Raw genomic sequence first — 14315 nt, 5'->3', positions numbered from 1 at the left:
ATTCGCGATTGAAATTCGACCAATCAGAATAAAGAAATTTTAGTCCTTTTTGTTCTGATTAGTCAAATTCCAATCTTTAATCTTCAATCTTCAATTTTCAATGCGTAGTCTGATACGGGCATTAGAACATATATAAATGGAAGGGGAATAGCAGGCTGAAAAGTGTCGAAGGAAGTGAGAAAGAAATCGTAGTTGCCTCTCTCTTGTGAGTAACTACACATACAAGCATCGTGTCTGTAGTATACATACTTTTGTGTACACACACATGGCCGCGCATGCGCACTTTTGAGCAAAGTAACTCACAAGAGAGAGGCAACTATGATTTTCTTTCTTACTTCCTTCCGACATGTTTTTTTATCGGGAAACAAAGGGATTCCCCTTCCATTTATATATGTCTAAGGTAAAGGCACCTTAACAGTTGATAATTGCAAATGGCGTCTATCCATAAGAAACTATTCCTTCCAGCGGATTTCCTCCCTATTAGGTGCCACGAATCAGGACCACTTTTGTCTTACGGAGTTCGATCTCCTTCTCTCTTACTTCATGGGCAGTGGCATTATAATTATAGAGAATTAGCAGACGATTTAATTTTTCTCTCCGCAATCTGCAGTTTTCGTCTAATTTTCTGACGAAATGTTCACAAATATAATAGTATGATATTTATGTTTCTATATATATATAAATCTTTCGTTCACTTTATGGTCTTATTTTTATATATCTTTCATTTGGATATTTATATTGACTTCATAAATGAAGGTTATATAAATAAAACAATCATATAAAAAAATACAAAAATTAAATTAAAAATTACACAAGCCTCAAGTAATAAATATAGATTAGTGGAAAAATGCCAATTGGAGTCTGGACGCGGTACTTAAAGCGTAATAATTGTATACTGTTTTAATAAACAATATTAATACACAATCATATATTTATAATCATATATTATATTCCATTATCTATAGTATTATATATTTTTAATATTTATGTAAATGTTTATACTTTTTCAATTTTGTTGCAGATTTATTAATATTTGTGCATACATATAATTTGCATTAAATTCTCAGTGTCAGAAAATGATGCGCATAGGTCTACTAGCTAGAAGCCCAATACTAATGAGTATATTTCCATTTGGTAATGATACTAATTTTGATAAACCTGTGAATAACGTGATAGAGCCATTGGAAGATAAATTGGGTTGGGACAGAGTAAAAAATATATTTCATTTAAAGTATGTATCTGTTTTATATTATCAAATTTTTACTTATTGTATTGTAGAGATCAAACTTGTCTTACAATTAATTGGTATTATAAATAATTTTATTTTACAGTAAAGATGGTATGTTCACAAAAGAATTAACATCTATCATAAATATAACAATATCAGGTGCCGTAATTGGCGCAGTCTTGGGTGGTACAAGTGCAACTAAGAATACTGTAGATAATTTTATCTCAAATAATGAAGCGACAAAGTTTACGAGCCATTTTGATGCAAAATGGCATCTTCAACAGGCAGTTACAGTAAATTTCATAAGAAGAGGTGCAAGAATGGGAGCAAAACTTGGACTTTTTTGTTGTATGTTTAGGTAAGAGTACAGCTCCTTCTATGACTTTTAAAATTTATTTACTAGAAGTCGAATATATTCTTTTTTTACAGTACTGTAACAACATGCACAACAGCATATCGAGGAAAATTGGCAATAGAAAATTATATGTTAGGTGGTTCTATAACAGGATTATTATTTAAAATGAATTTAGGACTTCGAGGAGCACTTGTTGGCATTGCACTTGGCAGTACATTAGGTGGCATATGTGGTGGTACATCGCTTCTTATTCTTAAATTATCAGGAGCAACTATAGATGAAGTACTAGAAGCACAACAAAAATGGATAAATTCAAGAGATGAGTAAGTACAAGAATATTACCTATTTTGTAACTTAAATATTAAATATAGTATTTTTTTTTTATACAGAAATTTTATAGTATGTATAATTTGATATTTTGTTCAATGTTATATATAGAAATTATAAAACATCTTATATATATTACCATCCATTTCATCTCTTAATAGTAATATTTCATATATTCAATAATTATAGGATTCTGCATAACAAGATAAAGGAATGCATGAGTACTGAATTACCAGAAATAAAGCAGCTATATGAAGAAAATAAAAAAGTATGCTTAATTCAAGGAAGAAGAACGGAGGAAGGAGAGAACATTGAAGATCATAAAACATAAACTTATTATGTAAATGAATCTTGTACATAGATGTGTCTTTATTATTCATCTATAAATCAATCTTGTATATATAAGTGTGTGTGTATATGTATCTTCATTATTCATCTGTGTAGATAATTAATCCAAATTTTACACAATGGCAAAATGATTAAAAAATATTCTTTACAAAACATGCAAATAATTTATCACACGCAATAAGTGCAAAGTTTGATGAATCTTTTATATTATGCATGTAAAAATTTAAATAGAATAAATAATTATATATATTTTTAAATATATTTACAGTATAGATAAAAAAAAATATTTTTCATGGAAAATAAATGAAAAAATGTTTTATGCATATTTCAACAATGATGGATATGCAGGAAAGTACATTAGAAAACACTACTCAGCTAATCTGCTTTTATTTTGATATTATAAATTTCATTATTTATTTAATTTTTTTTTTAATCAGATGCTAATTCTTGAACCTTGGTTATACGCTTAGCACCTCTGTTTGGTGGACCCTTGGGTTTAGCGAATTTTGGCTGATGCAAACTGATTTTTGGATGCAATTCCTCTTGAAAAAATTGCTCAGTAAGTTCCCCTCCGTCAGTTATTTCAAGCTATATAATCAACAAATTTTAATAACAAAAACAATAACTCTATATATGTAATAGGAAATTATATGTACACACAATATATGAACACATACACATTTTTGCAGATATGTCCCGACATTGTGTGTACATATGGAAATAGAAAAGTATTTTGTAAATTATTGACGTGGCTATATGGTCATATATGGCAGGCCTATTCTGTAAGCTCTGTAACAGACATACCTTTAAATCTTAAAAATAACCACCATTACCCATTTAAGGTATCGTCAAAAGACTTTTAGAGTTTTTAATTACATAATTGCAACATACGTACCTATAAATGGTCCTTAGCAATTACATACATCGTATGTGTACCTGGTATAAATATACATAATACTGAATATAATATAAAAAGAAACACCAAATTGTAAGTTTAAATTGCATGATGCTTTATTATTTCCAATATATTTGATATTGACAAGATATACAATTTCCTTGACTTTAATGAATCTATATAACCATAACTGAGAAGAGAAATCAGAGCTAAGATAAAATTAAAGAATTACAGAATAGGCCTGATATGATACTTAATTAAGATATACTAGACAACATTGTGCGTCATGATCTTGTAAAATAGAACACTAACTAGTTCTTTTTAGTATAGTATAAGAATTAACTTAATTATATCTAGCGAATGTGTGTGAGCCAAATATTCTCTTTTATTTTCTCTTCCGGCTTTAGATAAACTGTTATAGATAGAATCCTCCATAACTTTTATAATTCATATATAATAAAGATATTATAAATTTCTCTAAAATCTATTCTTTAAAACTCTCTATTTATAGAAAGAGAAACATTATTTTTGCCTATTTATATAATATAAGAAACATAACTGTGCACGGAAGAGGAAAAATTACAAGAATTTAACTCACAAATTATCTTCACAGCACAAGTAGATCTAACTATTTTTATTTCTTTCTATTTTAGACTAAAATATTTAAAGTTTATAAAAAGCTACAGTTATTAAAAAAATACAGATCACAAAAAATAGAATGCCTCTTGTATATTTTGTTGCTGGTTATCAAATTTTAGTCCTATCTGCTGTAAATTGCATACATATTTAAATGTTTAAGAAAATACTTTGGAGACATACGTATTAAAGAACAATAAATACATTAAAAATGTAAAGATCTTTTGTTATAATGTAACTTTTTAAGGATTCAATGAACGGATAATTTTAAATTGATCTTGCAAGATCTTACAGTTATGTAAATGCAAATGTTTAACATGCGTTAACAGCTGATAGGACTCTTCTCAAATCAGTCTTATTTCATACGCATATACTTGTGAAGAATCTAATATTTTATAGCATTTACAATAGTGTAAAACATGATATAAAATTTTATATGTAGAATAACTAGTGTGTTATCACTATTTTATAGCTGAAATAATAATGTGCAAAAAAAATATATATTTATGTTAATGTGGCGCTTGCGCGTATTTATCACTGTCCACTACATTATCATCATATTTGAAAATACATATGTAGAAAAGTTAGGCGAATGGCTTTAGCTCTATCTCTTTTTTTTTCCTTTATCTCTATATAGAGCGAATACGCAATTTTTCCCAACTCTCTATCCATCACATATTGTACGCAAATTACTACGGATCAATATTAAAAATATTGCATTACTAAATCCTACATGACTATTTGAATGAGCTTAAAAGCCAAGCCTTCAAATTCCACTTATAAAAAATACTTAAAATGACACATATCACTTTTAATAGGACTAGGAACTAATTCGGGATTCAATATAACGTAATTATAAACATATATAATAATATATATTTTTTTAAAGTGTGTGTATGTATGTGTATGTGGGTGTGTGTGTATGCATAATATATCTAATTGTAAGTGGATATACGTGATTATTTCGTGATCAATTAAAAATACGAAAAAATTGTCAATTATGTTATCACATTATGGATAAATAAATATATCATACCATTAAAAAAAAAAAAATAAATAAATAAAGTTAACTTTGAAATTTCCTCTACACACTTCTACCTTAAAAAAAAACTAATCACACCACTTATCGTTATCTTTCAAACAAAATAATTTTTGTAAAAGCAACTTTTTTTCGTATCTTTAATCCCTCAAAAAATAATCCCGCATGTTCACTTAAATCAGATTGTGTACGTGGGTGTGTGTGTGTATATATATAGTATATTAAATATAGGAATCGCACATTCATATAAAAGTATATATAAAATAAAAAATGAAGAGGAACTATATGTGAATAGAATGTTGTTAAATTCTCTATATATAATTAAATTATATTCGCGTTTGTCATATCACACATATTGCTTATATGTCAAATATAAAATCTGGAAAATGAGGCTTAGTTTTTAATATCAAACAAAATGATTTTACTCCATCTCAGCACTGTTTTTTATATAAATGAATAATTTCATATAGTCTTCTTTAAAATATAATACGTACTATATGGAGTTCTATTATATAGGCATCTCACATTAAGTTATTAGTAAATATAATGGAGTTTTGCAACAGAGAGCCTTTCACATGTCTGACATTTTTGCTTTTATTTAGAAAAATACATTATTTAAAGTCTATCTTGTTTCATTAAATAGATTTACATATTTACTTTGACACATAAATTAATTCTAAATGTTGGTTAACAACACTGAGATTAATATTTTTTTATATAGTGCGCGCTTTCTACTGCGCTTTCTACTGCTTCTAAATTAGTTTGCAATATATATTGCAATTGTAATTTGTTCTAATATTGGAAACATTAGAAACACATTATTTTATTTTAAATGATCCATTAATGATGTTACAATATTATATACTATAATTCTGGAATTCATGAAGGAAGATATTTGATGCGCAAAACATCACAAATACTTCAATTAGCAGAAGCAATAATAATGGCAGAGATAAATGCTTTAGGCCTGTTTTAGCTTAAAACACAAGATCGTTTCTGTTTTGATTTTTTCTCTGGTATGAATTGAGTAGGGGCACAAGGTGTTGATGGAGTTGCGGGAGTTATTGCAGCTGTGTATTTTATGCTTGGAGGATCTTCTAACATATCTGTTAACTCTTCCCCACTATTTACTTCCAACTGGGCATTTATATAATACAGAGATGGCAGTTATATATACATATGTATACATGTAAAAAATACTTAAAATATCACATAAAAAAATAATAAATAATAGTATGCAATATTGTTGCATGATTTAAAAAAGCAAGTGTTACATAGGCCAAGAATATATATTATAATAGTTGTTGAAGATTATTATAAGCATGGCAGTACAAGATTTCCAATTGAAGCATATGTAATTTTAAGAGAACAGATAATATGTGTCAGCTGTCAGAGTTGAGAAATAACAAACATGTACTCGTAATAGAAAAAGTAATTTTGTTACATTCTTCAGTAACAAGAGTAACGAAATTAAGTTACTTTTATCGTTACTTTTTCGTATTTACTCGGTATAAATTTCATGTAAAGAAATATATTGACCACAAAAGATATTGAAATGCGAAATTACATAAAAACTGTTTGAAATTTTTTTTTAGTTTCTCGACTCACAATCTATTTTTAAACATTTAAATAGACAGATAATTCGATGAGTGGTCAAGAGTTCGAGAATATAAAGTTTAACGTATCGTATTTAGTATATCAGATTTTTAAAAATTGTATAAGAGATTAAAGATATAAAAAAGACGATTTTGACCATATTAGGGTGTCTACTTAAATCTAATAAAAAAAAAAAATTTCCTGGAAGTCCTTGATTTTTCAGGTATTCTTGTCCAAAATTCCAGATAAAAAAATATATTTTAAAGATTTTTGGTCAACTCTTTTAAAATAAATTTGTTTTTATTGTATGCGTTTTCTAATGTTTTTCACTCATACAAAGGAAAAACACATAGCCATTTAAATTCGAAGTGCTAGATTCGCAAATGTACAGAAAAAAAAACTGAATAGCTTTCGTAAGATAATTTTTCCACTTGTATAATATTTTCGTTTTTTTATCACCAAAAATTAAAATAAAGAATATTTATTGCAAATTCAATATTTTGTTAAGACATTAAATATTTAAACAGAGAGAGATAGATATATATTTATAATATATTTTAAACATATAATTCATTTGCCGACTGTTTATAATATAAGAGCAAAATTAGAGAATCTTTTTAAAAATTCCTTGAGTCCCAATAAAATTCCATAAGAATTCCCTGAGTTTTTCAGGAATAAAAAAATCCCTAAGAATTCCAGGTTTTTCCAGGAAATAGATATTCTATCATATATACGCAAATGTATTGAAAGAAAACTAATAATAAAAAAACCCTCTTTTTCTCTTACAGCATTTAAAAATCTTAAAAAAACTTTTTCACAACATTTTAAAGTTTTTTTTTATTCAGAATTAATTATTATTAAAATTATCACACATTTTATATCAATAGCGATATTATTATCAAAATTATATCGCTCTTTGGTCATATTTTAATAAAATAATGTTTAAAAATATAAATTTTAAGTATGTTTAGCTTAATCTTTAAATTTATTATCATTAAAAGAAAGTAACGCGGAAATTGTAACGCGGCTCGTTACTGTTTGAGAGCAACGATAACGGTAACGAGTTTTTTCCCAACCCTGTTAGCTGTAAAGGTTTTCTATTTCAATTAAGAGAGAGAGAAAGAGAAGAAGAAGAAGGGGGGAGAGAGAGAGTGTGAGAGAGGGGGGAAGAGAGAAAGAATATTATGTACACACATACATATACATACACTTTCCCAGTTTAAATACAAAAATAGGATGGGGCACATACATGTGTGGATATGTATATATGTATGTGTATATATATTTATATATACATCAATCATGTATAACATTTCAGGTGACAATTTGACAGTTGATGCACATCATGCTTTAATATCAATATTCTTTAAGATTTTTATATAGTTATTACTCTCGCAATGAATTGATTATAAATAAGACATTTAAGAATCAATTTCAATATAATATTATATATAAAATTATATCAATATCGAAAATAGAATTGATACACTTCTCTAAATATTTCAACTAAACACTTCTTCTATTTAAAAACAATTATAATTTTTGATATATAAGAATTATCATCTTCAAATAATCTCAAGACTGTTAATTGGACATAAGAGGTCTGGGACATTTTTTCTCTCTCTTTCTCTCTCTCTCAGTGTGTATATGTGTTCCTGAATTAATAAAGCTTAAAAATTTGATTAATATTACAAAACTCACAAAAAAACATATATATGTTTTTTGACACACAGGCACATATATACACACATAGTTCCACATTATAAAACACATATATATGACTTTTAGCGACTTTTGTGATAATACAATTAAAGTTCTAAGCTTTTTATTATTTTAAAAGCATGTCCATTTAATTGCAATATTATCTCCAAACTTAAATAAATAATATCGATAAAGAAAGATATTTATATAAAATATGAAGATATAAAAATAGAATAATAAATTATCAAGAGATTGAATATATACTAACCTTTTTTGCTATAGTTACTCCCAGAGACTGGATAAGATCAAGAAGAGGTGCTTTGCACGATGAATACAACATTCTTTCTTTAATACTGCAACTATATCCTGGCATGCTATATATAAAAACTAAAAAAAAATGTAAAAATTATTTATATTATGTTGGAGTGTAAAACTATAGAGGATATCCTATTTTAATTGCTCCAGGCAAATATCTCAAAAACAAAGCATTTTTGAACAAAATGTTTCAAATAAAAGTTGTAAGATTTTAAGTGCATTAAGTAGCAATATTAGTGTGATTTTAAATAGCATTGTTAAGGTCACATAAAAATCACTTCCGAATTTTTAAATGGAAACCCCCTTTTCTGATTGCATATTCTTGTAGCTTACTTTAAGAGCTTTTCAAAACACTATAATAAAGTTGCTTTCCATTAAGTATTTTCCAAGTTATGAGGCTTGAAAGATACAGTACCGTCAGCATTAATATTACCCAAAAATGATTTTTACGTGACCTTAACAATGCTATTTAAAGTCACACTAACATTGCTATTTATTGCGCCACTTCAAACCCTTTGAACAACTTTTATTTGAAACATTTTTCTCAAAAATGCTTTATTTTTGAGATATTTCCTTGGGGAAATTAAAATGGGACACCCTGTATATTTATCATTTATCATTACCTACCTATGCTTTCTGTATAATCTCCTTCATGAGTATGTTTAAAATTATAAAGATGATATCTAGCAGCATCGGATGGAATTTTAGTAGGTAATTTGTCTAATGAAACATCACAAGCTGTTACTAGATGTATCTTTTCTTCATCCAATTCAATTTTTAATTGGACATATTCATAAATTCCTTTATCGAATTCTATAATAGCCTGCTTGGCTTCATCTGTTACTGGAAATGCTACGCCACTTAATGTCTGGTGTCTTGTTTCCACACTATAATCTGTAGTTGCGGTAGTCTTTTTCAATTCTGCCAATTCTTCCTCTGCTGTTGTCAATGGTACAGGTACTGTATCATTTCTCTTGTGCTTATGATAACCATCCAGTGTAATATCTTCTGGAACAGTGCCGTGCAGTTCTTCTTTTATTGAAGATGTACCAAACTCTTGCTTCAATGTAGCTTTAGTAGAGGCATAAAGCATTTTTTGTCTCACTGGTGCGGTATCGGGAGACCAAGATATGAATAACCAATCATAACCAGAATCTGGTGATTTGGTATCCAATCTATAAAGGATATAAGCTGGCTGATTCTCCACAATTAATGGCTTGATCATTTTATCGTAATCATCTTGCCATTTGTTTATTGGCTTAAAACTAGACACTGGAGTCAATTGTTCTGAAAAAAAAAACTAAATATAAAAAATATATTATATATATCTGTGTGTACTTTTCAATCTCCAAATCTCTTAAACTGCGAAATCCTAAACTATATAGTGGTGTAAAAATGTAAATTCCCCTCACAATTCAAGGAAAAAAACTTACCATTTTCTATCGAAATTTTGAGTACTCGTATTTTTCCATCACGACATTTCGCAAACAATTTTTTCAATGCATCGTTGGCTAAAAAACAAATCAATCTTATTACAACGTTGTTAATGATGATACTTAAGATTAAAAATCCTTTATACAGACGATTCATTGCAATCAATCTTTGCCATATAGATCATGTATAATAAGAAGTACCTAATTATAATCACCTTTAATTCCTGTTTGATGTGACATTTTGCAAAGAGCTGCTGCTGTTGCTATGTTGAAATATGTCGATTATATTTCTGAGAATTATTGTTTTTTCTATTAGCAAAAGATTTCTTTTGGGTGTGTTCCCTTTTTGCTGGCAGTGCGATCATCATGACGTCATAATAGTCCACAGTCCACTGCCGCAGCCATTGAGTATAATGGTGCGGTTTTGGGGTGCGTTCCGTTTCAGGGTGCCATTACATGGAGCGCGGAAACGCGGATTAGCGTAACGCGGAACGAGAATGGAACCAATCGGCAGCGTAACAGAAACTGCAGAATGCTCGCGATTGGTTTCACTCTCGTTCCGCGTTACGCTAATCCGCGTTTCCGCGCTCCATGTAATGGCACCTTCAGGCATTGAGCGCATAGATCGTAACATATATTATAGATTTCTATGCGCTCAATGCGTGAAACGGAACGCACCCTTGGTGCGGTCCATGGTACGGAATGTATGCGCAATGCGGAATAGCGGAACGCTCGTGATTGGTTCGATCTTTTTTACGTTCGTTCCGCCGATTTCTTTCCGCAAGTTTTTATTTTATCCGTAATGATTGTACGGAATTGACGGAATTATTAAATTATTAATTATTATTACTTGTGAACTTGCATGTATGCATGTTAATTAAAAAAAAAGAAGTCGACAAACGGCCGTGGTCGAGTGCGGACGTATTTGCAAAGCATATCTTTCAAAAATTCCATTTTGAATTGAAAATTTTTAAAACTCATCCTTTTTGGATACTATTAGTTTAAAACAGTGCTCGGAGATAGTTGCCCTTTTCGGGCCGATTCCGTGGCTCATCAATTCGTGAGCTGGTTGTTATTTCACACTAGATGCAATTTGCATGTGTGTTAAAAAATATATGCCAGAGGCGATCAATTCGTGAGCTGGTTGTTATTTCACACTAGATGCAATTTGCATGTGTGTTAAAAAATATATGCCAGAGGCGATCAATTCGTGAGCTGGTTGTTATTTCACACTAGATGCAATTTGCATGTGTGTTAAAAAATATATGCCAGAGGCGATCAATTCGTGAGCTGGTTGTTATTTCACACTAGATGCAATTTGCATGTGTGTTAAAAAATATATGCCAGAGGCGATCAATTCGTGAGCTGGTTGTTATTTCACACTAGATGCAATTTGCATGTGTGTTAAAAAATATATGCCAGAGGCGATCAATTCGTGAGCTGGTTGTTATTTCACACTAGATGCAATTTGCATGTGTGTTAAAAAATATATGCCAGAGGCGATCAATTCGTGAGCTGGTTGTTATTTCACACTAGATGCAATTTGCATGTGTGTTAAAAAATATATGCCAGAGGCGATCAATTCGTGAGCTGGTTGTTATTTCACACTAGATGCAATTTGCATGTGTGTTAAAAAATATATGCCAGAGGCGATCAATTCGTGAGCTGGTTGTTATTTCACACTAGATGCAATTTGCATGTGTGTTAAAAAATATATGCCAGAGGCGATCAATTCGTGAGCTGGTTGTTATTTCACACTAGATGCAATTTGCATGTGTGTTAAAAAATATATGCCAGAGGCGATCAATTCGTGAGCTGGTTGTTATTTCACACTAGATGCAATTTGCATGTGTGTTAAAAAATATATGCCAGAGGCGATCAATTCGTGAGCTGGTTGTTATTTCACACTAGATGCAATTTGCATGTGTGTTAAAAAATATATGCCAGAGGCGATCAATTCGTGAGCTGGTTGTTATTTCACACTAGATGCAATTTGCATGTGTGTTAAAAAATATATGCCAGAGGCGATCAATTCGTGAGCTGGTTGTTATTTCACACTAGATGCAATTTGCATGTGTGTTAAAAAATATATGCCAGAGGCGATCAATTCGTGAGCTGGTTGTTATTTCACACTAGATGCAATTTGCATGTGTGTTAAAAAATATATGCCAGAGGCGATCAATTCGTGAGCTGGTTGTTATTTCACACTAGATGCAATTTGCATGTGTGTTAAAAAATATATGCCAGAGGCGATCAATTCGTGAGCTGGTTGTTATTTCACACTAGATGCAATTTGCATGTGTGTTAAAAAATATATGCCAGAGGCGATCAATTCGTGAGCTGGTTGTTATTTCACACTAGATGCAATTTGCATGTGTGTTAAAAAATATATGCCAGAGGCGATCAATTCGTGAGCTGGTTGTTATTTCACACTAGATGCAATTTGCATGTGTGTTAAAAAATATATGCCAGAGGCGATCAATTCGTGAGCTGGTTGTTATTTCACACTAGATGCAATTTGCATGTGTGTTAAAAAATATATGCCAGAGGCGATCAATTCGTGAGCTGGTTGTTATTTCACACTAGATGCAATTTGCATGTGTGTTAAAAAATATATGCCAGAGGCGATCAATTCGTGAGCTGGTTGTTATTTCACACTAGATGCGATTTGCATGTGTGTTAAAAAATATATGCCAGAGGCGATCAATTCGTGAGCTGGTTGTTATTTCACACTAGATGCGATTTGCATGTGTGTTAAAAAATATATGCCAGAGGCGATCAATTCGTGAGCTGGTTGTTATTTCACACTAGATGCGATTTGCATGTGTGTTAAAAAATATATGCCAGAGGCGATCAATTCGTGAGCTGGTTGTTATTTCACACTAGATGCGATTTGCATGTGTGTTAAAAAATATATGCCAGAGGCGATCAATTCGTGAGCTGGTTGTTATTTCACACTAGATGCGATTTGCATGTGTGTTAAAAAATATATGCCAGAGGCGATCAATTCGTGAGCTGGTTGTTATTTCACACTAGATGCGATTTGCATGTGTGTTAAAAAATATATGCCAGAGGCGATCAATTCGTGAGCTGGTTGTTATTTCACACTAGATGCGATTTGCATGTGTGTTAAAAAATATATGCCAGAGGCGATCAATTCGTGAGCTGGTTGTTATTTCACACTAGATGCGATTTGCATGTGTGTTAAAAAATATATGCCAGAGGCGATCAATTCGTGAGCTGGTTGTTATTTCACACTAGATGCAATTTGCATGTGTGTTAAAAAATATATGCCAGAGGCGATCAATTCGTGAGCTGGTTGTTATTTCACACTAGATGCAATTTGCATGTGTGTTAAAAAATATATGCCAGAGGCGATCAATTCGTGAGCTGGTTGTTATTTCACACTAGATGCGATTTGCATGTGTGTTAAAAAATATATGCCAGAGGCGATCAATTCGTGAGCTGGTTGTTATTTCACACTAGATGCGATTTGCATGTGTGTTAAAAAATATATGCCAGAGGCGATCAATTCGTGAGCTGGTTGTTATTTCACACTAGATGCGATTTGCATGTGTGTTAAAAAATATATGCCAGAGGCGATCAATTCGTGAGCTGGTTGTTATTTCACACTAGATGCGATTTGCATGTGTGTTAAAAAATATATGCCAGAGGCGATCAATTCGTGAGCTGGTTGTTATTTCACACTAGATGCGATTTGCATGTGTGTTAAAAAATATATGCCAGAGGCGATCAATTCGTGAGCTGGTTGTTATTTCACACTAGATGCGATTTGCATGTGTGTTAAAAAATATATGCCAGAGGCGATCAATTCGTGAGCTGGTTGTTATTTCACACTAGATGCGATTTGCATGTGTGTTAAAAAATATATGCCAGAGGCGATCAATTCGTGAGCTGGTTGTTATTTCACACTAGATGCGATTTGCATGTGTGTTAAAAAATATATGCCAGAGGCGATCAATTCGTGAGCTGGTTGTTATTTCACACTAGATGCGATTTGCATGTGTGTTAAAAAATATATGCCAGAGGCGATCAATTCGTGAGCTGGTTGTTATTTCACACTAGATGCAATTTGCATGTGTGTTAAAAAATATATGCCAGAGGCGATCAATTCGTGAGCTGGTTGTTATTTCACACTAGATGCGATTTGCGTGTGTGTTAAAAAATATATGCCAGAGGCGATCAATTTGTGAGCTGGTTGTTATTTCACACTAGATGAAAATTGCATGTGTGTTAAATAATATATGCCAGAGGCGATATATTATTCTGTTGCGATGGAGACAAACAATGTATTATAAATGTTTATTACAAATATATAAACATTTATGTATACGAACAAAAAAAGACAATATAATATATATTTGTATAAATAATACATTGTTGTTATATATCCATTGATTATATCGATTGAAAAAAATTAG

At 30.7% G+C, this 14315-nt stretch overlaps 2 protein-coding genes across 7 annotated transcripts; one reads left to right on the top strand and one right to left on the bottom strand.

Annotated features, from left to right (window-relative positions):
* Nucleotides 1–490: 490 nt before the first annotated feature.
* On the top strand, nt 491–2411 carry LOC115239491 (RPII140-upstream gene protein). Of its 4 annotated transcripts, none has more exons than XM_029814037.1 (5): nt 491–651; nt 1022–1231; nt 1332–1586; nt 1658–1906; nt 2100–2411. In XM_029814037.1, exons 2-5 carry the CDS (start codon nt 1077–1079, stop codon nt 2239–2241), a joined length of 801 nt encoding a protein of 266 aa, XP_029669897.1. In that variant the 5' UTR covers nt 491–651; nt 1022–1076; the 3' UTR covers nt 2242–2411. The 4 variants fall into 4 exon arrangements, with proteins under 4 accessions (XP_029669897.1, XP_029669894.1, XP_029669895.1 ...); XM_029814034.1 differs by having other exon boundaries at nt 536–881; nt 2100–2375; XM_029814035.1 differs by having other exon boundaries at nt 541–870; nt 2100–2375.
* Nucleotides 2412–2626: 215 nt separating this feature from the next.
* Nucleotides 2627–10324, bottom strand: LOC115239490 (twinfilin). Of its 3 annotated transcripts, none has more exons than XM_029814032.1 (5): nt 10089–10324; nt 9874–9951; nt 9068–9727; nt 8394–8512; nt 2627–2846 (listed from the first exon to the last, which is right to left on the bottom strand). In XM_029814032.1, the coding sequence occupies exons 1-5, from the start codon at nt 10111–10113 to the stop codon at nt 2688–2690; spliced, it is 1041 nt and encodes a 346-aa protein (XP_029669892.1). In that variant the 5' UTR covers nt 10114–10324; the 3' UTR covers nt 2627–2687. The 3 variants fall into 3 exon arrangements, with proteins under 3 accessions (XP_029669892.1, XP_029669891.1, XP_029669893.1); XM_029814031.1 differs by lacking the exon at nt 2627–2846 and adding an exon at nt 3248–5965; XM_029814033.1 differs by lacking the exon at nt 2627–2846 and adding an exon at nt 3248–5965 and having other exon boundaries at nt 9068–9740; nt 10089–10283.
* Nucleotides 10325–14315: the final 3991 nt, after the last annotated feature.

This window comes from Formica exsecta, unplaced genomic scaffold, assembly GCF_003651465.1.
Source record: "Formica exsecta isolate Colony F162 unplaced genomic scaffold, ASM365146v1 scaffold383, whole genome shotgun sequence".
Taxonomy (NCBI): Eukaryota; Metazoa; Arthropoda; class Insecta; order Hymenoptera; family Formicidae; genus Formica; species Formica exsecta.
Note: the sequence above shows the minus strand (reverse complement) of the source record. Positions and strands in the feature narration are given on the sequence as shown.

Bases quoted from the DNA above. Each gene is read 5' to 3' on its own strand.
- LOC115239490 (XM_029814031.1), bottom strand. From the start codon at position 10,113: ATGTCACATCAAACAGGAATTAAAG. The intron at 9,728-9,873 runs GTAAGTTTTTTT...TTTTTTTTTCAG, and splicing joins CAAAATTTCGATAGAAAATG to AACAATTGACTCCAGTGTCT. The intron at 8,513-9,067 runs GTAGGTAATGAT...ATTTTTTTTTAG, and splicing joins AGATTATACAGAAAGCATAG to TTTTTATATATAGCATGCCA.
- LOC115239491 (XM_029814037.1), top strand. From the start codon at position 1,077: ATGATGCGCATAGGTCTACTAGCTAGAAGCCCAATACTAATGAGTATA. The intron at 1,232-1,331 runs GTATGTATCTGT...TTTATTTTACAG, and splicing joins AAAAATATATTTCATTTAAA to TAAAGATGGTATGTTCACAA. The intron at 1,587-1,657 runs GTAAGAGTACAG...CTTTTTTTACAG, and splicing joins CTTTTTTGTTGTATGTTTAG to TACTGTAACAACATGCACAA.